Source organism: Sus scrofa, chromosome 6, assembly GCF_054392235.1.
Source record: "Sus scrofa isolate SSC_HxYL_T2T_F1_AM1 chromosome 6, Sscrofa_HxYL_maternal_Yorkshire_Landrace_v2.0, whole genome shotgun sequence".
NCBI lineage: Eukaryota > Metazoa > Chordata > Mammalia > Artiodactyla > Suidae > Sus > Sus scrofa.
Genome location: NC_139388.1, coordinates 76,682,637 through 76,709,711, shown reverse-complemented (window position 1 = coordinate 76,709,711; position 27,075 = coordinate 76,682,637). Strand labels below are relative to the sequence as shown.

Genomic DNA, 27,075 nt, shown 5'->3' with positions numbered 1-27,075 from the left:
CACCCAAAGCAGCCAAAACCAAATCCGCTGTCTGGCGAGCCCTGCTGGAAGTCCCCAGCGGGGTGAGCCAGGAGCCGAGGCTGCTGTGGGGGTGGGGCCGAGGCCCCGCCATGCTCAGCCGTCCCTGCGTGGGGCAGACCCAGCCTGAACTTGCAGGGGACTCTGCATCTGGGCCACGAAAAGGACGGAGCTCTCAGAACCAGCGAGCATGCTAGGAAAGGAGTCGGGTTTAGGGGCACAAGCTGGTGGGGAGGGGCTACTTACGGTCAGAGTCTTCCCAGGCCTGGAATCTGCAAAGACAAAAAGAGCAGCGATGTCACCAAGACGGGTCTGGCAGCTGCCTGCCTTGCCTGCCCCCACCTGTGGGCAAATGCACCCTCCACCTGCTGTGGGGACATGAGGTCAGTGCAGGGGACACCCTTACATGTACCTTTGAAATGACCATCAGCAGGTCATTTGCCTTAAAGGGGAAAAGGATCAGAATAACAGTCAAAAGCAGCACATTTGTAAAAGGACACACTTCTTGGCTCTTGAGGTAACAAGTCTGGTAACGGCTAGTCCCAGCAGAGCGGTCACCTTGGGAGGCGGTGGCTCCCTCCCACAGGACGGCCCCTGTCCATCGCCCAAGCCCTGCTTCTTTGAGAAATGCTCTCCCAGCCAGAGACCCATTCTTTTAAATGATGGTGGTGAGCCAAATCTTTGTCCATTGAGGGCGATTTTGAGTTTTGCAAACAGCCAACTATGATTTGGCAGCAAGTCATTGGGGGGACATATGTGACAGACTTAACAAGACAAAATAAATATGAATGATAAAATGCAGTCCCGGAGAGGACACGTGTAAACAGGAACACAGCTGCTCCTGCCCCAGAAACTGGTTCCCTCTTTCTCAAGAGCCATCTGGCAATGAGAGCTCCATATACTTTCACTCAGTCCTCCCTCTTCAGGGACACACCCTTAGGAAATAACCCGACAGAGAGCAACGAGGCTGTTCACAGCGGCGGATTTATAATCACCAAATAACTGAAAACAAGCCAGAGGCCAAACAATGAAGCCAAACAATGAAGCAGCTGTGCCGGCCCAGCACGATGGGCCTTCACCTCACCCAGCTCTAGTTCTCTCATCTGGAAGAGGGGGCAGATCATGCCGATTCCTGCACCTTCTTTTTTTTTTTTTTTTTGCCCCCTCCCCCAGCATGTGGAGTTCCCAGGCCAGGGATCAGATCCGAGCCACAGGTACAATCTACACTGCAGCTTCGGCAACACTGGCTCCTTTGACCCATGGTGGCAGGCCGGGGATCGAACCTGCATCCTGGTGCTGCAGAGAGGCCACTGGTCCCATTGTGCCGCAGTGCGAAGTCCAGATCGCGCCCACTTTGGAGGGTTTTTTATGGAGATTAAATGATATCTCAAAAGTAGAGGTGCCCAGGGCTCTACTGGAGTGGAGAGCAGGGCCTCTTGATTTACAGGGATGAGAACGACCCTGAACTTGGGTGGTCTTCCTCCCTCAGACCCACCATCTGATCCGGAGACAAACACTAGACTGATTCCAACAGCAGAGCACCCCACACCATAACGGACCAGCCCCCCCCCAAAACCGCCAAGGTCATCAAAGCAGAGAAAAAGCTAGAAACTCTCACGGGCCTACACGAGAGGTCGGCCTGTTAAATTAAATGCAACGCAGGGTCCTGGGGGGGATCCTGGAGCAGCCGAAGGACCCTGGGCAACACCAAGTAAACGGAACAGAGGATGGGCTCTAGTTTGCAGTAACGGATCAGTATCGGTTCGTTCACTGTGACAAACGCACTGCACTAAGGTAAGATGTTCATAAGATAGGAAACGGCGTGGGCTCTATGGAAACTCTAACTTCGAATTTTCTGTAAGTCTAAAACTTTTCTAAAAACTGAAGTATATTTGGATTTTTTTTTTTTTAATGAAAACATTAAAAAGGGAAGGGGGCCAGGAGGCTGCCTGGCCGTGGGGGGCCCCGGGACGCTCCCGGGGCTCGGCACTCCCTCCTGCCGAGGAGACAACCTGCATTTGGTGCAGACTCTTGGAAACAAGCACGAAATGACATCGAGGTGAAGAGGCGGCATCCAGAAGGAACCAAGCTCCGCCTTCGGTGGTGTTACCACCTGTATGTGCCCTTTGATAAACAAACCATGCCAAGTACAGAGGTCAGATTTTGTAAGTGCTTTTCCCTTAAAAAGGTTGCTTTGATCCACTGTTGTCATTGATGGGTTTGCTCGCTCTTTGGAATAATAACGGTCTTCCCGTAAAAGCGTCCAGCATCCCAGGCATGGAGATAACTGCCTGGGGTCCCAGCTGCTCTGGGAAGCAGAACAGACCCAAGGAAGGGGTTTGGCAACAGACACTCCTAGATTCAAATCTGGGATGGGGCAGGGACATACATGCTGAGCTAGGAACATGGCAGAAAAAAGAAGTGCTCCAAACAGATAAGGATGGGGACAGAAGGACACAGGAGCCAGCTTGAAGGGGCCCCCACTGGCCCACCTGGGACAATTAAAGCATCAAATTAAATCATGGCAGCAGTAGGAGTTCCCTGGCGGCCTAGTGGATAAGGATTTGGCTTTGTCACTGCTGTGGCTTGAGTTCGATCCCTGACCCAGGAAATTCCATATACCATGGACACGGAAAAAAAAAAAAAAAAAAAGATGGCTGTAGAGTAAGATAGGAACCCATGAGTCCCAATGGATATAAATACAGAAATGAAGGAAAGGTTGATGAGGCACCAGCTATTCACAGAGCCTCAAAGTACCTCCCCTCAAATACTTAGCAATGACCATGGAGGAGAGTGGACTTCGGGGTGCAGAAGCCTGGCAGACACCTACCCAATCAAGGAAAGGGACAAAAGCCTGCCTTGGTGGGGTCGATGCCTCACTCCTGGGGTCTTTCTGCCGGAGACATGCAGCCTGAATCCAAGCGTCAGGAAACACCAGGCAAACCCAAGGTTGGGGGCAGCCACGGAATCACTGGAGGAACCTTCCAAAGTGGCAAGGACATGACCGGTCAAGGTCATGACCGAGAAGGAAAAAGCCTGAGGAAGTGATCCAGAGTGGAGGAGACACGAGAGACGACGGCCAAATGCAACCCGAGGTTCTGAACTGCACTCTTCTGCCATGGACAACACCCCTGGGACGGATGGAGACACTGGAGACGGGTCCGAGAATCCTGGGGGTGACGCATCCACGTGAATTCTCTGATTCCAATGCTTTTATGCAGCTCATGGGAAACACACCATCAAGTATTCAGGGATGATAAGGCATGACGTCAGTAACTCCGCTTTCAAATGGTTTAGGAAAAATAGGTTCTTTGTACCCTACTTGAGACTTTTCTGTTTGAAACGGTTTCAAAACAAAAAATGTTCCCAACTTAAACCTGCCTGAAATAACAGATAAAGTAACGACGCACGTGTCCCTTAGGACGAAGGGTTAAAAGAATTTCAGTGCGTGTTTCTCAACCAGGAGTGACTCCCTGCTCCCTGCCCCCCCTCACCAGGGGACATTTGGCACTCTCTGAAGACATTTTTGGCGGTCACAGAGGGGAGGTGGGTCGAGAGACCAGGGAGACGTTCCGGCATCCTCTAAGGCACAGGACAGCCCCCACGGCAAAGAATTACCTCATCCAGAGGTCACTCATGCCAAGGGTGAGACCCCAATCCTGGCTGATTGTACCGTTTATTAACCAAGTGGCCTTAAACAAGTTCCTTGCTCTTCCTGGGCCTCTGCTTTCTCATCTGTGAAAGGGGGATAATGCTGGGGGCCTCACGAGGCTGCGGGGAGCAGTGAACTGAGAACAAGGAGGTGCTTTGGAGATGCCTGCCCCCCCAGGACACTCGCCACAAAGTCAAATCGATTCAGAGATGCTGGTGAGCACCCCATGGGCACCTGCTTGCCTGACCCTGGAGCTCTGGGACGGAGAGGGTTGGGGCAACCCTTCCATCGTGTTTGCCTTTAGTCTTGCAGGCCACTGATGCTGGTCTGAAAGCTTGGGAGGGCAGTTTCCTTCTTTCTTTTTTTTTTTTTTTTGTGCCACGTTAGAGGCCTATAGAGGTTCCAGGGCCAGGGATTAAACCCAAGCTACAGCGACCTGAGCCACATCCATGACGCCAGCTCCTTAACCCACTGAGCCGCCAAGAAACTCCAAAAAAGGGCAGTTTCGGAACCCAGCAGAGGACCGCCAGGGAGCACTTAGTGGATACAGGAAGGACAGGACAAATGAAAAAAAGGCTCCCGTACCTCTCCAGCATCCACTGCATCCACCCTGCTCAGTCTGTTCTCACCCTGTGCCCTGCGTCACCTCCTTCCCCCTCGGGCCTGAAAACCAGGCCCCCACGGACCCCCCGGAAGCCAGCAGGCCAGAAACGGCCCCAAACAGTGTGGCCACCACTGAGCCCCGGGCTGAGTTCCTGGTAGGTCAGGCTTCTTAAGGGAAGGTGCTTTTGTCTTTCTTTCTGTCTCTTTTTGTGTATGTGACAAAACTGCTATCACGGAGGTTTGAAGAAAAAAAATAAACTGACAGCAATGGAAACTCTAATACTAGAAAAATGTCAAGAAAGCAAACGCAGGTTTCAATGAGACACTGAGCCTAACAGCTCATGGAAAAAGGCTTGAAACTGTCAAAACACAAAAACACCCCTTTGCCAAGGGAGCACAAGCACCTGCTTGTGAAACTCATCAAATCCAAAACATGCCTCGCAGACTGTGTTTAGGGGCCCAGGTGGGAAGCCGGGCTGCGGCCGGGCTCTCTGTGGAGCCTGGGCAGAGAAGCGCGAGGTCTGAGTTGACCACTGGGCTCTAAAGTGGGCACTGCGTGGTGGACAACCCTTAAGGGGAGGAAGGAAGAAGAGACAGGGCTGGGTCTCTACAAATAAGAACCGCGCCCCCCCCCCCCCCCCCGCAAATCTCAAGACCAGCACCTGAGTCTGGCAGGGGCACCTACACGCTGCCAGACTCAGGGTCTTGTCTCCTCTTTATGGAGTGAAGAGCATCTGCCCACCTCCCCTGGGGCTCCTGGGGCAGCGAGACCCTCTACGGGAGCTTGCCTTGAAACCAGAAAGGGAAGCTCAGACCATTTGTGTTGGATCCTTCCTCTGGGATCCAACCCGTACACAGGAGGTGCTCAATCAGTGCATGTGGAAGAAGACTCTCCCTGACTTTAACGAGGCTGCCCAGGGTAAAGAAGTCACTTGGCATGGGGTAGGGGGAACAAGAGGGAAGCCTCCCCCCTCTGCAGAGGGGAGCTGGAAGAAGTCAGCTGCCCAGATGGCTAGGGCATGGAAGGCTGCCTGGAAGAGGTGGCCTCGAGGCTGGCCAGGTCAGAGAGAGGAGCGCAGAACAACCTCGAACTCAGGAAGGCCCAGGACTCTGGGGAGAATAAAGGCCCCAGACACAGGCCACCTGTCAGCCAACAGCAGCCACTATGCGCTGAGCGCTGACTAAGTGCAGGTGCCCCACGCAGCGCTCGAAAGCCCCGCCGCCGCAGACCCACGCGCCCGCCCTCTGAATTGGGCCCCACCGTCCCCATTTTACAGATGGTGAAACTGAGACACAGAGGAACTAAGTAACTCACCCGAGGTCACGTAGCGCGTATGTGGCAGAATCAGGATTCTAGCCCCGACAGCCTGCCCTCCTGACCCCTATGCCCTCGATGCCAGCAGGAGCAGGGGGTGGGGGGTTAAGGGAGGGAAAAATAAAGGGAGGTGGGGGAGGAGGGAGAGAAGAGAGGACGGGAGGGCATCAGGAACGACTCTCCTGAGAGCACGGTAGAGGCAAGAATGAAAGGCGAGATGGATTTTTCCACTTCAAGCCAGTGCTCCATCCAGCGCTGAACAGGGCATGGCATACGGTTTCCACCCACATTATATTCCCATCACGGATAACTCCTTAAGTTGTGCAGAGAGGAGGAGCAGCTTGCGAGAATCCACCCAGAGGGAGCCCCAAGGGAGCTGCAAGCCCGGGTCCAGAGCTGCTGTCTCACTGCGTGTAGCCCCCGGCCCCCCGGACACTCACCCACAGGCTCCAGCTTGGGCCGGAAGGTCTGGGCTGGGTAGCACAGGTGGATCTCTGAAATGACAGTGGGAGGAGGGCTAAGGATGCCCGCTCAGAGAGCCTCAGCGGGAGGGGCAGGAAAGGGACCCAGGCCAGGCTGGCACAGAGCACCCTGCCCTCCCCAAGGCCCCCAGGACATATGCACTCACTCTGCCGAATCCACTTCCCGCAGGCCCTCCGGTGGCACAGGAGGAAGGAGCCAGAGCTGATGGCCACCACCAGCATCAAGACCACCCAGAGGAGCACAGGTCCTGGAACACAGAGGAGCCCTGAACTCTCACCCTGGCACTGGTGGCCCCCAAAGTCTACACCGTGGTACCAAGCCAGGGACCCCACAACAACCACACAGTACGATCCTTGCCCCAGACTACTTCCTCCTTCTCCTGGACACAGATTGCACTGTCCTTCCTCACTGGGCTCCAGGCAGCCCATCACGTGGTTCAAGAGCAGAAAGAAGAGCAAATCATTTCTCAAGGGTGAGAAATGGAGGAGCCAGGGAGCCAGAATGAAGAAGGAATTGAGGTCCAAAAGAAAAACCTCTGGGGACTGTGGAGGAGGCATGCATGGTGCACAGCCCCCGGCCGCTGGCGGGCAGAGCGGTTTTAAGAGGGTGAAGGTGTGAGTCTAGCAAAACTCCCAGCCTCCCCTCTAGACCAGAAGCTCCACAAGGGCAGGCATGGCATCGACTCTGCACAGAAGCACGCTCAGCAAGAGTTCCCTGAATGGGCACATCAGCAGCCCCATGCCATTATCACCTCCATTCTACTAAGGAGGGAAAACGAAATTCACAAACATTAACACACCCAAAGTCACCCAGAGGGTAACAATCACATCTCAGGCCAGGCCAGGGGGACTCCAGAGCCCACCCTCTTCACTGCTCTCTGAGGGTCTTTCTTTACATCTTAGTACTTAACTCGCCTATTCTCCCCCCTTGGTCACTTCTGAGAAGCAATATATAGTTAATAATTCCAAATTCCATGTTAAAAAAAAAAGTAGCAAGTGCCAGATAAGTGCTTCTCAAACATTCCTGTGCATGCGAATCGCTTGGGGACCACGTTAAAATGCAGACTCTGATTTGGCAGGCTGGGGCGGGGCGGGTCATTTCTAACTAGTTGCAGATGCCAACTCCGGGACCTCTTTGAGCCGCTCGCGGTTCTGGTCTGAGGACTGCCGCCACCTGGTGTCTGAAACTAGAACTGCAAATGCTAAAAAGCATGGCCCTCGTCTAAACAGGAGTGGGTGATGAGCTAACTGCATATGGACTGCTTACTCCCCTGTGTGCAATAGGCTGCTACAACTTTACAGGTATGAAAACTGAGGCTCAAAGGAAGTAAGGAACTATTCGAGGTCATGACATCATTCATCAACTATTTTCTAAGTAGTAATTATGGGCCATGGGGATGCAGCTGTGAATAAAACCCCTGCTCACAAAAATTAAGGAATAATCTCTAGCAAGTGACAGAGCCACAGCCCCAGATCAAGGAGCCATAGATCTGGCATCACTCTTTGTGTCCCCCCCCCACCAAGTGGATGCCCAGTGAGAAGCCCCCTCCCTCCCTGTGGCCCCCGGGGAGGAAAGTCCTGCTTCATGGGGGTGAGCGTTACCTGGAACCAGAGTGGGCTTCCCAGTGGAGGAGAAAGAGATGGGAGCACTGGTTGAGATGGAGGCGTCCCCCCAGGCGTGGGTGATGCCCCCTCCACTCTTCTCGCCGGCCAAGGAGATCAGGGAGGGGGTAGGGCTGCGGGGAGAGGAGCCAGAAGGAAAACAAGATTGAGATGGAAAAAGAGAAGTGTGGTTCCGAGAGAATTCCCTTTCTTCTTTTTTTTAATTAAAAAAAAATTTTTTTTCTTTTCACGGCCTTGCCCTCGGCATTATGGAAGTTCCCAGGCTAGGGGTCTTATGCCACAGTCACCGCAACACCAGAGGCGAGCCGCCTCTGAGACCTATGACACAGCTTGTGGTACCGCCAGATCCACACTGGTACCCCCTGACCCACAATGGGAACTCCGAGAATTCCCTTTCTATAGAGACTATGGCGAGGAGGCCTGAGTCCCAGTTCCTCTGCCTACAGTCTCTGCCAGACACTTCATGGTGCCAGCATAGATCCAGGGTCACATTTTCCAAAATGATTTGGCTTGGCCCAGAGATCCAGCCCAAGCCCCACCTCCACCCCCAGCCAGCTGCCTCCCCCACCACCCCCGACACAGGGCACGACAGGCCAAATGGAGAGACGAGGCCAGGGAGTCACCTGGCAGGCGCCCTGATGTCCTCTGGGTTGGTGCTGCAGTCGGGGTGGGTCCCCGGGGGAGGTGGCTCGTCGGTGGTGTCCCTCTCGGCGGCACCTGCAGGGAGTGGGTCGGAATTGGTGCCAAGGAGTCCTGCCCAGCAGGACTGGTGACTTCAAGGGAGGCAGCATTGTGGGCATGAAGGACACTGCAGACCCAGGCTTATGCCCTGGCTCTGTCTCCTCGCATGCGTGCATCCTCCCGCCTCCCTTCCTGCCACACAACAGCTCTTTATTGAGCACCTACTGTGTACTTAGGACTGTTCTGGGAGCTGGGATAGAGCAGTGAGCAAAACAGACAAGATCCCCACCCTCGGGAGCTCAGGGGCTGGTGGGGCCCACAGACTCAGACACAGGTGTCACATGAGTGGGGTCCTTGTGATGGTGAACTTGACCTCATCCGACCAAAGATGCTTCCTTAAGGAGGAGGGTTGCTGGGAGCGGGGCGGGGGCAGGGGGGTGGGGGTGGTTCCTTTTCTTTTCTTTTCTTTTCACGTTTTCAGCCACAGCCATGGCATGTGGACGTTCCCAGGCCAGGGATCGAATCTGAGCTGGAGCTGCCACCTACGCCACAGCCGCAGCAACACCGGATCCTTAACCCACTGCATCAGGCCAGGGATGGAACCGGCGCTGCCACAGAGGCAAGCGGGATCATTAACCCACTTTGCCACAGCGGGAACTCCGGGGCAGGGATTTCTGAGCAGAGGAAATAGAAAGTAGGGGACGGTGGGGATGGGTCCTGGCAGCATTCCTCACAGTCAAAGAAGCGGAAACCACCCAAACGTCCCTTGGCTGGTGAAGAGATCAAGCGTAGTAAGTCTGCACACTGGAGTTTGGCAGGGAAAGGAAGGAAGCAGTAATACGGCGACAGCATCAGTGAACCTCAGAAATGTTACGGAAGTTCCCCCTCGTGGCACAGTGGGCTAAGAATCTGACGACAGCAGCTCAGGTCACGGTGGAGTCATGGGTTCGATCCCTGGCCTGGGAACCTTCATGTGCCACAGGTGCAGCCATTAAAAAAAAAGAAAGAAAGAAAAAGAAAGGAGCCAGACACAGAAGGACGCATCTTCTAGAAATGCCCAGAACACATCTAGAGAAACAGAAAGTAGATCAGTGGTTGTCCAGCCTGGAGGTGGCATGAGATGAACGAACTCGCCAGCACAAGGTTTCTTTTCTTAAGTGGTGGCGCGAGCTTGACAATTTCACAGCTCCGTACCCTTCTTTAGAATCACCAAACCTCCAGGAGTTCCCATCATGGCTCAGTGGTTAATGAACCCGCCTCGTATCCATGAGGACATGGGTTAGATCCCTGGCCTCACTTAGTGGGTTAAGGATCCAGCATTGCCTCGAACTGTGGTGTAGGTCGCAGATGCGGCTCAGATCCCACGGGGCTGTGGCTGTGGCCGGCGGCTACAGCTCTGATTCACCCCCCAGCCTGGGAACCTCCATATGCCATGTGCCATAGGTGTGGCCCTAAAAAGCCAAAAAAAACCACAAAACCCCACTGCACTGTCCATGTAAAACTAGTAGATTTTATAGTATGTAAATCACACCTCAATAAAGCTGTTGCTTGTTCTTGTTGTTCTTGGCCACTGCATGCAGCGGCTTGGTGTGGGATCTCAGTTCCCAGTCTAGGGATTGAACCCAGGCTGCCGCAGTGAAAGCTGAAAGCGCTGCGCCCTAACCACTAGACCACCAGGGAACTCCCAATAAAGCTGTTTTGAAACATTGGATCTTTCTCCCCAAAATGATGGTTTTAATCAGCAATGGGATGGGATCCATGTGGCAGGTCGCATGGCGGTCCCAACGCTGCATCCTGCCCCACATCCACACCCTTTGCGTGGTGACTCTGCAGCCCCTCCAGGTCAAGACAGGTGTCTGTGTGTCCCCCACTCGCACTGATGCCTGAACAGGTTGGGTGACCTGCCTGGTCAGTGGAACAGGAGAGAAATGACAGTGTGTGGGTTTCCAGGCCGGGCCCAAGAAGCATCTGATCTCCACTGCCCCTTTCTGTACTTCTGCTGTCATAAGCAGATGGTGCCATGGGTGGGCAGCCAGCTCCAGCTGGTCCCAGAAGTACTTGGCCAGCAAACCCTCCAAGCCCAGGAAAGACCGCAGAGCCACCCGGCTGACCCACAGAGGAGTGAGCGATGGACGCTGTCATGCTGAGGTTTTCCTAATGCGAGGGTTCCCTAGTCCTGCGGCTATAATTGGCTGAGATGATCAGATGTGGTTTCAAACCATCAAAGTGGAAAGGCTGCTCCTTATGTCCAGCCAACAGGGACCATGTAGAAAGGTGGCCTGGTGACCCCAGACCTCCTGATTTTATTTATGAAAAATCGGATTACATAAATGTAAACAGGAGTTCCCATTGTGGCTCGACAGGTTAAGAACCCGACATAGTCTCTGTGAGGATGTGGGTTCGATCCTTGGTCTCGCTCAGTGGGTTAAGGATCCAATGTTGTTCACAAGCTGCAGTTTTGCTGTGGCTGTGGCGTAGGCCAGCTACTGCAGCTCTAATTTGACTCCTAGCCCACATGCCATGAGTGGGGCTGGGAAGGAAGGAAGGGAAGGAAGGGAGAGACAGAAGGAGGGAAGGAGAGAGGAAGGAAGAAAGAGAGAAAGAAAGGAAGGTAGACAAATGAATTTAAACATCTCCTAATATGTAAATACTGCCTCATTTCTTAAATTTCTTTTCTTCTGAAATCAATTTTACTGAGGCCTAATTTACGGAGAGGAAAATGTCCCCTAAATGTAGAGTTTGATGAGTTTTGAGGAACGTGTATAGTCAGCCCTCTTTGTCCACAGGTGACATCCTCAGATTCAACCAACTGCAGACTGATTGTCCCGCGGGTACAGAACGAGCAGATACGGAGGGCTGGCTGAGCCGCGCCACTCCAGACAAGGGACCTGAGCACCCTTGGATTCTGGTGTCCCCCGCGGATGCTGAGGGACAACTGCACATCCATGTGGCTGTAACTCCACCTGAGATTTAGAACATTGTCAAGGTCGCTTGTCCTTCTGCAGTCCATCCTCCCCAGACCCAGGCACCCGACCACCTCTCTGTCACATAGGTTGGTTCGCCCCAGAACTTCTTTAGATAGAATCGTGCAGTGCAGACACTTTGGCATCTGGCTCCACCACTCAGTACGATGTTTCTGAGAGTCATTCATGTGGCTTGGATGGATAACTCATTCTTTTTTATTGCTGAGTAGGGCTCCATCGTAGAGCTGCACCTTCACTTATTTATCTGGTCACCACTGGAAGGACATTTGTCTCCCACTGGAAGCTATTTTAACTCGGGCAGCTCTGAATATTCTTATACAAGTCTTCGTGGAAGCATTCTTTCATTTCAACTGAGTACCTGCCTCAGAGGCGGGAGGCTGTGTCAGTGTGCCAAGCAGACAGAATGCCTTCGAGGACCAGTTCAATGCCTTCGAGGATCTGACCAGCCACCTCCTCTTACAGATGAAGAGAACCGGAGCGTCAGAGCTATAGCCAGCAAACAGGGCTCCCTGGAGTTCCCGTTGTGGCTCAGTGGATTTAGAACCAGACTAGTATCCATGAGGATGAGGGTTCGATCCCTGGCCTCCCTCAGTGGGTTAAGGATGCGGCATTGCCGTGAGCTGTAGTGTAGGTCACAGATGCAGCTTGGATCTGGTGTTGCTATGGCTGTGGCGTAGGCCGGCAGCTGCAGCTCTGATTTGACCCCTAGCCTGGGAACCTCCATATGCTGTGGGTGCGGCCCTTAAAAAAAAAAAAAGAAAAAGAAAGCAAGAAAACATGGCTCCTGGTTTCAGTCCCAGGCCTGAGAGCTCTCCAATGGACCCCAGGGCTCCTGCCTGGGGGCCAAGCACTTCCCTACAAGCTGATAATCATCTGCTTTTCTAAGGCAAGAAAAAATCAGCTCACACTTGGAGTGGGTTATGCCGAGAGAGTAGCCCTCCCCACCCCTCCCCACCCCGTTCCTGGCAGCTGCACCCTTTCTCTTAGGTGGCATAAAGCAAACCCCCCACCCCCACACACCTCCCTTCTAAAAAGCTTTCATGATGCCTCTCGGATTTTTCCTGAAATACTTTGAAGATAAAATGAGGCTAGGATTAATTTTCTTCTTGGACTAGTAGAGTCCTGAGGAACTCTCCTCTTTTTGGGGGGGTGGGGGGTGGGGAGGGCGGTGGGGAGTGTCTCCAAAGAGATGCTTTTTCTTTCCATGTGGTCCCCAGACTACTGCCTGAATTCATTGAAGCCCAGAGGCCTTAGGCTATAAGGGCGATCAGGCAATGTGTTATGGTAATTTCTATTTATTTATAAATCAGCATTGGAATTACATTTGAAATACTGGCGCCACGTATAAATCAAGAAGTTAGAACACTCTCACACCACGCACAAAAATAAACTCAAAATAGCTTAAAGACTTACATATAAGACACGACACCATCAAACTCCTAGAAGAGAACAGAGGCCAAATGGTCTCTGACATCAGCCTTAAAGATACTTTCTTCCGGTCAGTCTCCCAAGGCAATAGAAATAAAAGCCAAAATAAACAAACGGGACTCAATCAAACTTCGTCCACCTGCGTTCTCTGGTAAGGACCCATTAGAAGAGGGGGAAGTGAGGAAATGCTTACTCGTAGCCCAATTTAGAAACTAAAAAAAGATACTGTTTAACAGGGAAATAGTTCTCTTTCAGTTCAAACACCTGATCCTTGGGCCATTTAAAGGAGAATGGTCTTATCATGGAGGTCAAATGGAATCTTTTTTTTTTTTTTTTTTTTTTTTTTTTTGTACACCCAGAAATTGCATCTGGGTGTACAAAATTTCCATCTTTGTATTTGCAATGTACATTTTTTTTTTTTTTTGGCCTTTTCTAGAGCCACTCCCACAGCATATAGAAGTTCCCAGGTTAGGGGTCTAATCAGAGCTGTAGACCCTGGCCTATTCCACAGCCACAGCAACACGGGATCCGAGCCGCATCTGCGACCTACACCACAGCTCACTGCAATGCTAGATCCTTAACCCACTGAGCAAGGCCAGGAATCGAACATGCAACCTCATGGTTCCTAGTCAGATTTGTTAACCACTGCACCATAATGGGAACTCCTGCACTGCACATTTCTTACCAGATTTTTGTTTTTCCTAGAGTTTTCAATTGCCTTTCTTTTCCTTGTCAGTAGAAGGATAATGTGCCTTCCCTCAATCCTTAAGATTTTCAATGCTATTATTCCTGAAATCAACTGCAATTCTACCTTTCATTCCTGCAGACACTCCCTGGAGCCCTTCATTTTCCTGCTCTGAGGAAGGTCAACTGGTCTGGAGCACAGCTGTCGTTCTGAAACTTCTCTTTCTCGCACTCCCGAGATAGAACCACTTCTTTCTAGATTTCATGGCTTTTCTTTTTTTCTTTTTTTTTTTTTTTTGCCCCTCATTTAACTGGAGTGCATCTTCTAGTAACTTTCTAAGAAAAGATATTGGGGAAAAAGCAGAATCTCTGCCCTTTTATGTCTGACAATGTTTTTATTCTGCTTTCAAACATACTTGTATTTTAGCGGAGTAAAAAAAAAAAATCTCTGTTCAGCTAAGACGTTGCTGGTGTGGTCTGGCATAGAGAACTCGGCTTGTCTCAGGATCTTTGTGTGCAGTTCCAGCTCTGGCACTATGCATGGTGCCCCCCGCCAGTAAAACAGGTGGCCAGCTTTGATCTGGCCCTCGAGACATTTTGTGTGGCCAGCACAGGGACCTGGCCATCCATCGCTAGGGATGTTTGTAGCTGCTTGATTCATAATAGGCCTACCCAGGAAACAAGCCAGATGTCCATCAACTGGTGAATATGGATAAACAAAGGTGGAACACATCTATTATGTCTAGATGGGAGTAATTTTCATTCATCCTGCTGTGCTCCTAGAAGGTCATTTCCATCTGAATGTTCATACTTTCAGCTCAGGTAGGTCTATAGGGAACAGTGCGGCACCCTGTGAGAGCACACAGGGACCTTGTCAGTGCAGAACTCCCCAGGCTCATGGTGACTGGGGGGGGGGGGTGCAGTGGAAATTATGGCACTTTTGCTCTTTTGCTGACATGAGGCCTAGAGCATAGAAGGGGGTCACCAGGCCTAATCTGAACCTGCGAGGTTGCCAGGACACTGCCCACTCTAGAAGCATGACTGGGGCAGGACACCCTCCGGTGTCCCCACTCACAGTCCCTCCTGACAGACTCCGCAGCAAGAGCAAGAAAAAGCAAATCCTCCCGTGATGGTCCTCCAGCGCCCCTTAACGGCAAAGTTTAGCATCACACTCACAAGGAAAAGGGCTTGAAAAGTTCAATTCCCTATGGCACACCCAGGCCAAAAGGTAGAGAATGAAGGGTGAGCTGGGACCTGAGAAGCCACAGATTGGTAACAAGCCCTCTTTCTTTCTTTCTGTCTTTCTTTTTCTCTTTCTCTCTTTCTTTCTTTCTTCCTTCCTTCCTTCCTTCCTTCCTTCCTTCCTCCCTTCCTTTCTTTCTTGCACCCACAGCATATGGAGATTCCCAGGTGAGGGGTCGAATTGGAGCTGTAGCTGTCAGCCTACACCACAACCAGAAAAATGTGGGATCCGAGCCACATCTGCAACCTATACCACAGCTCATGGCAACGCCGGATCCTGAACCCACTGAGCAAGGCCAGGGATCAAACCTGCATCCTCTTGGATGCTAATCAGATTCGTTTCTGCTGAGCCACAACAGGAACCCCGCAAGCCCACTTTCTAAAAGCCAGTTCTGGTCCTCTACGCGCTCACTGTGCATTCTTCATTGCCTCTGTTCTCATTTTGTGGTTGTAACAACTTCTTGAATTTTTCTGTGGACACTAATTTTTTTTTTTTCTCTTCCATTTGTGGGTTCATCATTGCTCTATCTTTGGAAGGGCTTCCGTTTGTGTATCTTGACTTTCTCCTTCTTACTGCTGTTTTTCCTTATAAGTCTGAAGATTTCTTTACTCATTCATATTTTTTGAAAAGAACAATGATGAATATTCCAGCAGCAGGTGGTGTTTTTCAGCTGCTGTGTTAGTATGTCCTTTTCACGACGGGTCTCTTTCCTGAGCAGGCAGTCTGCCTGGGCACCCTGGGTTCATGGGTGGGTCGTGTGAGCTGGCAGACTTCTCTTCAGGGTGACTGAGCAGGATCAGGCTCTTGGCAGGGTGGACGCCCAAATACACAAGCAAAGCAGACTTTGTACCAGAGTAGCCAATAAAAATTGGCTCTCCCTAGTCCTTCAGTGTTGCAAGCCAAAAAGCTGATCATTTTGGGGAGTTCCAGTGGTGGCTCAGTGGAAATGAATCTGACTAGCATCCACGAGGACCCAGGTTTGATCCCTGGCCTTGTTCCATGGGTTAAGGATCTGGCGTTGCCGTGAGCTGTGGTGTAGGTCACAGATGCGGCTCGGACCCCGTGTTGCTGTGGCTGTGGCGTAGGTTGGCGGCTGTAGTCCAATTTGACCCTTAGCCCATAGGGAACTTCCATATGCCATAGGTATGGCCCTGAAAAAGGTAAAAAAAAAAAAAAAAGATTAAAAAAAAAACAAGCCGATCATTTTCCTTAGGGAATTAAAAACTCAGACACCATCTGTTCAGATGCCCATGGTATATCAGTGCCCATGGCATATCACTGTTACATATTTTGTTGTTGTTATGTTCACTCATTTGTTTTATTTATTTATGGATTTATTTATTTGATGGCTGCACCCCCAAGGCACATAGAAGTTCTGGGCCAGGGATCGAACCTGAGCCACCGCTGTGACCCACAGCACAGCTGCAGCACCACCGGATCCCTAACCCACTGCACCAGGCTGAGGATCAAACCTGTGCTTCTGCAGTGACCCGAGCCACCGCAGTCAGATTCCCAATCCACTGTGGCACAGCAGGAACTCCTATTTTAGTTTTGAGATTGTGCTTTTTCTTTTTGGTTGGTTTGGCCTTGTTACAAATTTTTAATTTTTCCTTTTGAGATGACGTTGCAGCTTCCTGCACTTTCTAGTTCTCCCCTCAGTCCCATCCTGCATTTTATTTGCCTGCTCTGCATCCAGAGCCTCTTTGAAGATTTTGGGGGCAAGTGACCCCTCACTCCTCTGCAGCCCTCATGCAGTGAAGTCTGAGATGAGCTTTCCTTCGCTTGGTTCCATCTGTTTTGTGGTTATTGTTGTTGTTCCATCTGTTTTGTGGTTATCATTGTTATTTTGTTTTTTAGGGCCTCACGTGTGGCATATGGAAGTTCCCAGGCTAGGGGTCGAATCAGAGCTGCAGCTGCCAGCCTACGCCACAGCCACAGCAATGCCAGGTCCAAGTTGCAGCTTGTGCCAACGCCAGATCCTTAATCCACTGAGCGAGGCCAGGGATCAAACCCATATCCTCATGGGCGCTATGTCAGGTTCTTAACCTGCTGAGCCACACTGGGAAGTCCCCATCTGTTTCTACCTTCTAAAAATGTGTTGAAATCACTCATCTGCCGATGAACTCTTTATTCGTTTGATTTCTTTTCCCCATCATCAAGGGTTTAGACTTTTCTGCACTCTGGCGAATGCCCACCGTTTAAATTGGAAGCATCTTCATAAACTGTACATAGATCTAGCTTGCGTTCATAAAACAGCCTTGCAAACAAGTCAAAATTTTACCAGCCCAACAATTTCGAGAAGAAGAATTTTTAAATTAGAAAACAATTTAAAAATCGTCATCAGAAACTCTCATCCAAAGGCCAAGTTTGGATTTTATCCCACTCACCGGAACTAACTATTCAAAGAAAAACCAAAGCCCAAACCTGACCTCGTTAACAGCTGGGGGTCGAAGGTCATCTGCCCAGTTGGGGGTGGGGAAAGGTGCCACTGTGGGGACACAGAACTCGGCCCCTTGGTTGGGGGTGCGAACCGCTCACCCTGGAGTTTGGTGGCCATCCTTGGCGGGCAGATGGGGCGGGGGACGCAGTGGGCACAGGAGTTGATGGCTGACGTGGCACAGAACAGGCCAGGCCGACACTCGCAGACACTGGAGGAGTTCCACGTGCATGGTGTTTTCTCCACGAGGTCACCTGAGGGACACAGAGAAGGGCCCTGAGGAAGGATGGGGCTGCCAAGGGCAGGGGGTCCAGAGAACCCCCAGAGGACAGAGAAGCATTTGCCCAGGAGCCTAGGCTCTTTGACGGTTCTGCAGAGCAGATCTTTGGGGGCTCAAAATAATTACACTGCATGAAAGAAGCCGACAAGGAAGGATGGCTTTGTTTCTAGGAAAAGCCAAGAAATGCACACTCTTCGACGGTGACAGAAGGTTCCCTGGGAATGGGAGTGGGGGCGGGGAATGGTGGGGAGGGGTGGTAAGGAGCTCGAGGAAACTTTTTTTTTTTTATTTTTTGTCTTTTTAGGGCCACGTCCACAGCATATGGAGGTTCCCAGGCTAGGGGTCCACTTGGAACTATAGCCACCAGCCTACACCACGGCCACAGCAATGCACATCCAAGCCACGTCTGCAACCCACACCACAGCTCATGGCAACACCGGATCCTTAACCCACTGATCGAGGCCAGGGATCAAACCCACAAGCTCATGGTTCCTAGTTGGATTGGTTTCCGCTGCGCCACAACGGGAACTCCTTGAGGAAACTTATCTTGAGTGTGGTGATGGTTTCACAGCTACATCCGTGTGTCAAAACTCATCAAACCGCACACTTTAAACAGGTGCATTTTACGGTATGTCCACTACCACTCAGTAAAGCTACGAAAAGAAAAAAATCCAAAAAATAAAATAGAAGTTCCTTTAAATAAAGAAAATAATCCAGGGGTTCCCTGGTGGCCTAGCTGTTGAGGACTCGGCATCATCACTGCTGTGGTTCGGGTCACTGCTGTGACCTGGGTTCAACCCCTGGCCTGGGGAACTTCCAGGAACTTCCACATGCCACTGGTGTGGCCAGAAAAATGAGAAGGAAAGAATCCACAGGACAGGGATAAGTCGGCGTGGGGAGAGATGCACCAAGACTGGCTGTGACTTGATGATTCTTTAAAACTGCGTGACAGTCCGTAACCACTCCTGATTCAATCTACTTCTGAGTATGTTTGAAATATTCAATGATGAAAAGTGGGGTTTTCTTTCAAAATCAAAAAAGCAAGTTGTTAGTGGTTTTTGTTTGTTTTTTTTTTGGCCGCCCTGCAGCATGTGGAGTTTCCGGGCCAGGGATCAGATTTCCGAGCCACAGTTACAACCTATCCCACAGCTAGGGCAACGCTGGATGCTTTAACCGACTGCACTGGGCCTAGGATCGAACCTGCAGCCTGGTGCTGCAGAGATTCCGCCAAGCCCATTGTGCCACAAGGGGACCTCCTGTTAGTGGTTTTGCGAAAGAAAAAGGATACTAAGGCACGTATATATGTTGGGAATATTTTGCATGCTCTCTTTGCAGGTGAAATGGAACGATGCATCAGTAGCTTAGACAAACGTGACTGGCTCAATAAGGACATTTCTCAAGAGGCAGGATAGTTAGAGGCCTTGCATGATACAGATAAGGAACTGCAAGGGCTCTTCCTGCAGACTCCAGAGAGTGCGGGAGCTGGGGATGGCTTGGGCGATCGGTGCAAAGACAAGAGCCAGCTCAGGGATGAGTGGGATGGTTTGGGACAATGACAGCACCTCTCATTATTCATCATACTATTCTATTAATATAACCACAATGCAATTATCCAGAAGAACCTAGTTTAACCTACTAACTCCCAGGACAGCTCTCTGAGAGAAGACTGTGATTGTGCCCATTTTACAGATGAGGAAACTGCGTCCCGACGAGGTGAAGACACTTGCTTGGTTTTATAAGCTCGCCAGTATAGAGCTAACCTGAACCCCAGACTCTACTCCATGGCCTTACAGGGTTTCGATTATGCAAGTTGAAGGAATTCTTGGGCCCAGAGTCCATCTCTTATTCCCCCATCTGACAGGGCAGCTGGGACAGTTTCTGTTTTTCCAAGAATGGAAATATCTCTGGCCCCATCTGCCCATCAAAATGCACAATTTATTTTCCCTCCATGATTCAAGGAGGACCCATGACCCCCGCTTCAGGCAAAATGTACTTGGGGTTTTATGCTGTGTGACTTCCAGGACTGGGTCATCACAAAGGTTATGGTTAGAATGGATGAGCAATGAGCTCCGCTGTACAGCACAGGGAGCTATAGCCTATATTATCTTCCATTGTGTACAGAACACGAGGGAGGATAATATAAGAAAAGGAATGTAGGAGGAGTTCCCGTCGTGGTGCAGCGGAAGCGAATCCGACTAGGAACCATGAGGTTGCGGGTTCGATCCCGGGCCTCACTCAGTGGGTTAAGGATCCAGTGGTGCCGTGAACTGTGGTGTAGGCCAGCAGCTGTAGCTCTGATTCGACCCCTAGCCTGGGAACCTCCATATGCTATGGGTGCAGCCCTTAAAAAAAAAAAAAAAAAAGAAAGAAAGAAAAAACAAACAAACAAACAAACTTTTAAAAACCCTGGCCCAGCCATTCCCGAGGGCTTGTGGCCCTTGGAAGTCCCCCAACTTCCTGAGCCTCAGTTTCCTCTTCTGTAAAATGGGGGCAACCGGAGTTTCCCTTGTGGCTCAGCAGCTAACGAACCCAATTGGTATCCATGAGGACGGGGGTTCAATCCCTGGCCTCGCTCAGTGGGTTAAGAATCCGGTGTTGCTGTGAGCTGTGGGTCGCAGATGTGGCTCGGATCCCATGTTGCTGTGGCTGCGGTGTAGGCTGGCAGCTACAGCTCCAATTCAACCCTTAGCCTAGGAACCTCCTTATGCTGTGGGTAGGGCCCTAAAAAAAAAAAAAAAAAAAGACACATAAATAAATTAAATTAAATGGGGGCAATCACAATCCAGGCGTCATAGGAAAGGTCTGAAAGATAATGAGACTAGCTTGGAACAGGTAGGCAATGAACAAGCATTTCCTTGAAGGAAAGCGTGAGTGAACAGAAGCTCTGCTCGGGGCCATTGGGACCCACAATCATGGAGCTCCCGTCATGCTCAGCGGGTTCAAAACCCAACTAGTCTCCATGAGGATTCGGGTTCCATCTCTGGTCTCCCTCAGTGGATTAAGTATCAGGCGTTGGCGCAAGCTGCAGTGTAGGTCACAGATGAGGCTCGGATCTGGCGTGGCTGTGGCTGCAGTGTAGGCCAGGAGCTGCAGCTCCAATTCAACCCCTAGCCTGGGAACTTCCATATGCTGCACCTGCAGCCCTGAAAAGAAAAGGAAAAAAACAAAAACAAAAAAACACCATCATGATGGGGCATCACTAGACTCAAGAAACCCCAGCAAGGTGAACCAAGATCCGAGAGGCTGAGCGTCCAAGACCGAACTCAAGGTTCCCCACTCCCAGATCCTCGGCCTCTCCTGCAAGAGCCCCCTGCTCCCCGGAAGGAGCCCCCGGAGGAGAGACCAGGCCCCTACCTCTTAAACAGCTCACACAGGCCTTGCAGCGTCCGTCCCTGTCCAGGTAGAAGTTGCGGCCACACTGCTTCTGGCAGTCAGCAGACCCCTGAGGGCAGGGCTGCTGTAGAGTCAGCCCTAGGAAAAGAAGCAGAGAAGCTCAGGTCAGGCCACCCTGGCAGAGGCCCCAGCAGCCCCTCCACGGCTGAAGCCCCGCCCAGCTCCACAGCCAACTCCCAAACTCTGCACATGTCAGTCAACCATTCAGAGGGCATCCTGAGGCTCAGAAAGGGAACGAATGTCTCAGGCCACACAGGAGAAGAGCACTTACTGCCCCCTAACCAGGATCCCCCGCTTCTTATCCCTTTCCTCTCAATGCTCTGTCGCTGCCCCGCTCAAAACTGTGGAAGCCACTTTTTCTTTGAGTGCAGCAACGAGGCAAGGATGGCTACTATCACAACTTCTATTTGTTTGGTCCTGGGGATCGTAGACCACACAATAAGGCAAGAAAAAGAAAAAAAAAAAAATGGTAAGGTTCAGGAGTTCCTGTAGCGGCGCAGTGGTTAACAAATCCGACTAGGAACCATGAGGTGGCGGGTTCGGTCCCTGGCCTTGCTCAGTGGGTTAAGGATCTGGCGTTGCCGTGAGCTGTGGTGTAGGTCACAGACGTGGCTCGGATCCCACATTGCTGTGGCTGTGGTGTAGGCCGGTGGCTACAGCTCCAACTCGACCCCCAGCCTGGGAACCTCCATATGCCGTGGGTGCAGCCCTGGAAAAAGACAAAAAAAAAACCCAAAAAAATTTTTTTAAAAATTTTAAATAAATTAAAAAAAAAAAGAGTCAGTGAAGAATTACTGTTTTAGGAAACACACGTGCAAATGTTTTTCATTTTTCATTATGGCCCCCAAATGGAAACAACCCAAATATCCAAAAACTGTTGGATAAACAAAGTGTGGTGACCCTATAGGCTGCTGGGGAATGGAGAGGGAAACAAGAGGGAACGGAGAGCCCGTCCATCACCATGGGAACCAGGGGGGCATGAAATCGACACTACAGAGGCTGCCCACGCCAGCCCCTGCCTCCTGTCTGGCACACAGGAGGCACTCCGAATGTGAAGCCAAGAGTCCTTCCATCACCTACTCTGGCCCCCAAAGCCCTCGGCCCCAGAAGACCTTGAGCCCCCCTTCTCCCCACAGCTCAGCACCCCGACCCTGACCGCCACACACAGTCGCCCGCCAATCAGACACCGCCGCCCCCTTTCTCTGGAGAACTTACGTGGATCTGGATTGAGCTTCCCCACGGAGGAGGAAGAGCTGGGAGGTGATTTAGGAGCATCTTCCCTGGCGAAGGGGGTGGTGCCTCTGAGAAGCGTGGTCCTGGCCTCGGAGCTCGCTGGGGATGCAAGGGCCGGCTTGGCCTGGGGGGTGGTGCCGCTGGGAAGGAAGCCAGGGATGGGACTGGCAATTCTCCTGATGGCGCAAGGGAAGTCTGTGCTTAGGAGAACCGTGCCCATCGAGACGGGGTCCCAGGGCCTCTGCCCTCAGCCTCTGGCAGGCCCGCTGTCAGCTCCAGGGAGCAAGGGCTGTTTTCTAGGCCTGCTGGGTCTGCTGTGTGCTCAGGGCAGGCTGGACACATACCCAGGCCTCCAAACACTGATGGGCTTGGCAGAAAACCACCCTGGGCTGAAGCCCACCCGCGCCCCCAGCCAGCAGTGCCCTGAGCATCCAGTGGGGTGGGACAGCCCCACGCTAAGGTGACTTGGGCGGGAGAGGGCGGGGCGTCACCTGGCGGGGGCCTTGCAGTCCTGTGGGTTGGTGCTGCAGTCGGGGCTGGCCCCTGGGGGAGGCAGCTCACAGACAGTGTCCCTCTGTGCTGTGCCTACAGGGAGGACGGTAATGCCTTCAGACTTGGTACCGAGGAGGCCAGAGACTCTGGGAACCGACCCTTCACCACGAGCCAGGAAAACACGGTGGCCCTCTGGCGTTTGTGCCTGACCAGCATCTGCTCCCCGCTGGGGCAAAGCAACCCAGTGTTCCCTGGAGAATTTCCTCTCCCAACCTGAGTGTCTGTGCTGAGGAGCCAGGACCGAATGACCACCCCACATCCCCACTTGCGGGAGTCGCCGTGGGACCAGGCTGGATCAATGAATCCACCCCATGCCTCTGCCCATGATGGACTGGCTCCCAGGTGGGCACCTATGAGGTGAAATTTCAAACTTTTATTTGGGCTGTTGAGAATGAGCGAAGGAAAAGCTGTCTTTCTGCTGGGGTTGAGTAGGAAGCAAGCCTGGAGCTGCTTGGTGGGTATCATACAAACCAATACATAGGGGAGTAGAGATGAGAGCTGGGAAAAGACAGAGCTCCTGGATCCAGCCATGCCTGAAGCTCCACAAAGGTTACATGAGCCAAAAAATTTTGTAACTTGCAAGCTAAAGACTTCTGAAGACTACTGAGTGAAAGTAAAGTGAAGAATGAAACACACAGTGTTTTCAATTAAGTAGAATTTGAAGGTTTTGGTGGAGGCAGGTATGAGCAATGCTGGCTTATCTTGTCTCTCTGTGCTGTGGTGGGTTGACAAGACCCCGGCATAAGGTTCAAAAGCTGGATTAGATAGTCTGTGGTCTTGAGCAATTACCTGCCATCCCTGAACCTCAATTTCCTCCTTCGTGAAATGATACAGTCTTTGGGAGTCTGGAGAATTTCAGGAGAGACAGCCTGTGCTGGGTCTTAGCGTAAGGCTTAGCTATAAACTCAATCTGAGGCAGAAGCTGTTCTCCATTTTATAGCTGGAGACACTGAGGCCCTGAAAATTGCTCGGTGAGAAGACCCAGAGAGGAATCTAGAAGTGAGCCAGGATTTGGCAGCCAAAGGTTAAAGCATTTCTATAACAGTGCTATCCAAAAAAATATGTGAATCACACATCATTTAAAATTTTCTAGGAGTTCCCATTGTGTCAAAGCAGAAATGAATACAGCTAGTATCCATGAGGAAGAGGGTTTGATCCCTCGCCTTGCTCAGCAGATCATGGATCGGAGTTGCCAGGGGATGCTGTGAAGATTGCAAATGCAGCTCAGACCCAGCATTGCTGTGGCTGTGGTGCAGGCCGACAGCTGTAGCTCCAAGTCGACCCCTAATCTGGGAACCTCCATATGCCATGAGTATGGACCTAAAAAGAAAAAAAAAATTTATTTTCTAGTAGCCGTTTTTTAAAATTTATTTTTTGGGAGTTCCCGTCGTGGCTCAGTGGCTAACTAATCCAACTAGGAAACATGAGGTTGCCGGTTCAATCCCTGGCCTTGCTCAGTGGGTTAAGGATCCGGCATTGCCGTGAGCTGTGGTGTAGATTGCAGATGTGGCTCGGATCCCGAGTTGCTGTGGCTGTGGTGTAGGCCAGCGGCCACAGCTCCGATTCGACCCCTAGCCTGGGAACTTCCCTATGCTGTGGGAGCGGCCCAAGAAATGGCAAAAAAACAAAAAAAAAAATTATGTTTTGGCCACACCTACAGCATGTGGACATTGCCAGGCCAGGGCTCAAACCCATACTGCAACAGCAACCCAAGCCACTGCAGTGAAAACACCTGGTACTTAACCCATGGCACCACAAGGCAACTCCTGGTAGCCACATTTTAAAAAGCAGAAAGAGGGAGTTCCCATTGTGGCTCAGCAGGTTAAGAACTAGGCTAGTATCCATGAGGATGCAGGTTTGGTCCCTAGCCTCATTCAGTGGGTTAAGGATCCAGGATTTCTGTGAGCTGTAGTGTAGTCCACAGATGCAGCTCTGATTTGAGGTGCAGCCTGGGAACTTCCACATGCCATGGGTGCAACCCTTTAAAAAGAAAAAAAAAAACAAAAAAAAAAAAACAAAGAAAAAAGAAGTGAAATTAATGTAAATGATACATTTACTTAACCCAATATATCTAAAATATTATGCCAATAGGTGATCAATGAGACGGCTTACATTTTTTACGCTATTTCAAATCCAGTGCATATTCTATTCTGACAGCACATCTCAATGTAACCGGCCACATTTTAAGTGTTCCTGTTCAATGGCGGGAGGTGTGGGTCATACTGTTTTAGCCTGCAGGTCTGAGGGCAGCAAAAAGAGGCCTCTGGCGCCACCGTGTGGCAGATTGAGAAACACCCATCAAGAGAGCCTCATCTGCTGGAGCCGGTCCACAGGCTGGAGTAACAAAACTCAAGGCTATCTTTCCTAGAGACACAAGTGTTCCTGAGCTAGAAAGGCTCCCAGGCAAGGCCTTATAGTCACCCCTCCACAAATGACAATGGGAAGACTGAGTCCCAGAGATGGATGGGAACATGCCTCATAGATGCAAAGCTCTACAAAATCCCAGGTATCAGATGCCCAGTCCAGAGGGTTTTCCACTCCCTGCCTGGCCCTGCTTGCAGGTGGTGGGCTTCTGAGTGTCCCTCTGTGGAGGGTTCTGCATGACCAGGGAGAATATGGCCAGATTTGAACCCCATCCACCCCCCAGCTCTGATCTCCCTGTTACATCATGCAACAGGTATCTCTGCAAAGCAGCCTCTGCACCTGGCATTGGATTGGGCAGCAGGGAGATGACTGTGGGGGGATGGGCATGGTCTTGGCCCTCTCGGAGCTACGGCCTAGGGAAGGAGACAAGCACCGATCACACCAAGACAGAGCGTTTGCATCCATGCTGGGAAGGAGACAGGACCTGTGAGAGGTCAAGAGCTTCTGGACGGATGCTTAGACAGAGAACTGAAGGCAGAGTCGAGTTGACTAAGTGAATGGGGAGGGAAGGGTGTCCCAGGCAGAGGGAATGGCATGTGCAAAGGCCTGGTAGATGGAGAATCACTGTGGGTCCATGGAGCAGATCAGCCAGAGCCCAGAAAGGGAGGGGCTGGTGCTGAAAGCTGAGGCTGGAGGAAGGCGGGGCCGCCCACACAGAGTCACGTCCTCCACACTCTGCTTCCAGAAAGACGGGGGTGGGTACCCTTTGTCCTATTCCTCCCACGGAGTACAGCTAAAAGCCTTGCACTTGCATGTAAAGCAGAGACTCTGAAAGGCGGTGAGGAGAAGACCGAAGGTGAGTGGCCTTGGGATGCAGAAATGGCAAAGGGCTGAGTCCCCTGGGTTTTCTCCTGGCTTTGTATCTCCCAGACCTGGAACCCAATAAGCTGGCCACCCAAAATGCCAAAGGGCATCCAGGGTTAAAAAAAAATATATCCCCTAAAAAGCCTGTCCTCTGTTACCACAGGATCGTGTCCTCACCTCCAGAATAATGAGAAGACGCTAAGTGTTTTAGCAGGTATGTGTGTGGTTCACCCCATTGGATTCGGTTTTGCAGGGGTGGCTCTGAGAGGAGGAATGAGGGGGTGGCGGGAGGAAGAGAGAACAAGGGGGCAAAATCTATGGGACTGGGGAGGGGCTGGCTGTGACGGCTGAGGGAAGGCAGGAAGGAGGGGGCTTCAGAAAAAGATCAAGTTGGGGGAGGCATCACAGGCTTTGGTGGGCACTGCGGTCCCAGTGGACACTCCCTCTTACCGCTGCCCTCTGTGTGGCCGCACCACCTCTTCTGGGCTGTGGTCCAAAGCCCGCCCACTCCCCACACCTTCCTTCTGAAAGGCACCCCCAATGCCACCCACACAAGATCTATGGTCCTTATCTCCTCTCTGATCACAGGCCCTCCTTGTACTGTCAGAAAACTAGAAGCCCAGAGAAGGCAAGGGACTTGCCTGAGGTCACACAGCAAACTGGAAAAGAAACCCATTTCTCAGTCTTGAACCTGGCGCCCAGTCTCCTGGTGCCTCTAACTCCCAATGACTTGATTGTGAAGGGAAACCAGCCCTCATCTTCTGGGGAGCCTCCCAGGACAGAAACTTGAGGTTTCTTTCTTGTTTATTGGGGATCAGAGATTTCTGTCCTGGGGCCTCAGACCAACCCAAGACCTCCTCCATCCAGGCCGGTGCCTCAGGCCACCAGGGTCCTCCTGAGCGTGAGACACAAGGCGCAGGGATGTGGCATCGTGGCCTCTGGGCATCGTCTGCATAGAAGATGCGATCCGTCCAACAGGAAGGAGGAGGGGGAGGTCTGGGTGGGGGTGGGGCGGTATTGACACAGATGGTGGCCCTGTGGGGAGACTCACCCTGGAACTTGACAACCTTCCCGGGGGGGCAGACGGAGTGGGGCAAGCAGCGGGCACAGGAGTTGACGGCTGACGTCCCGCAAAACATGCCAGCCCGGCATTCGCACACGCCGGAGGAGTTCCACGAGCACGGCTTCTTCTCCACGAGGTAGTCTATGGGACACGGAGAAGGGTCAATTGGGGACAGA

The 27,075-nt window shown here is 51.6% G+C and overlaps 1 protein-coding gene across 5 annotated transcripts in view; it reads right to left on the bottom strand.

Moving 5' to 3' along the window:
• Positions 1-27,075, bottom strand: part of TNFRSF8 (TNF receptor superfamily member 8) — a 71,835-nt gene that overhangs the window by 10,968 nt on the left and 33,792 nt on the right. For 2 of the 5 annotated variants that reach the window (XM_021095373.2, XM_084958944.1), the window contains exons 4-13: positions 26,888-27,040; positions 22,548-22,641; positions 22,039-22,232; positions 20,785-20,901; positions 17,252-17,404; positions 8,317-8,410; positions 7,673-7,806; positions 6,217-6,318; positions 6,029-6,082; positions 265-290 (exon numbers count right to left, since the gene is read on the bottom strand). In XM_021095373.2, the coding sequence (XP_020951032.2) occupies positions 265-290; positions 6,029-6,082; positions 6,217-6,318; positions 7,673-7,806; positions 8,317-8,410; positions 17,252-17,404; positions 20,785-20,901; positions 22,039-22,232; positions 22,548-22,641; positions 26,888-27,040 (1,121 nt within the window). The remainder of the gene's footprint in view (positions 1-264; positions 291-6,028; positions 6,083-6,216; positions 6,319-7,672; positions 7,807-8,316; positions 8,411-17,251; positions 17,405-20,784; positions 20,902-22,038; positions 22,233-22,547; positions 22,642-26,887; positions 27,041-27,075) is intronic. The other 3 variants (XM_084958945.1, XM_084958946.1, XM_084958947.1) reach the window with 2 other exon arrangements.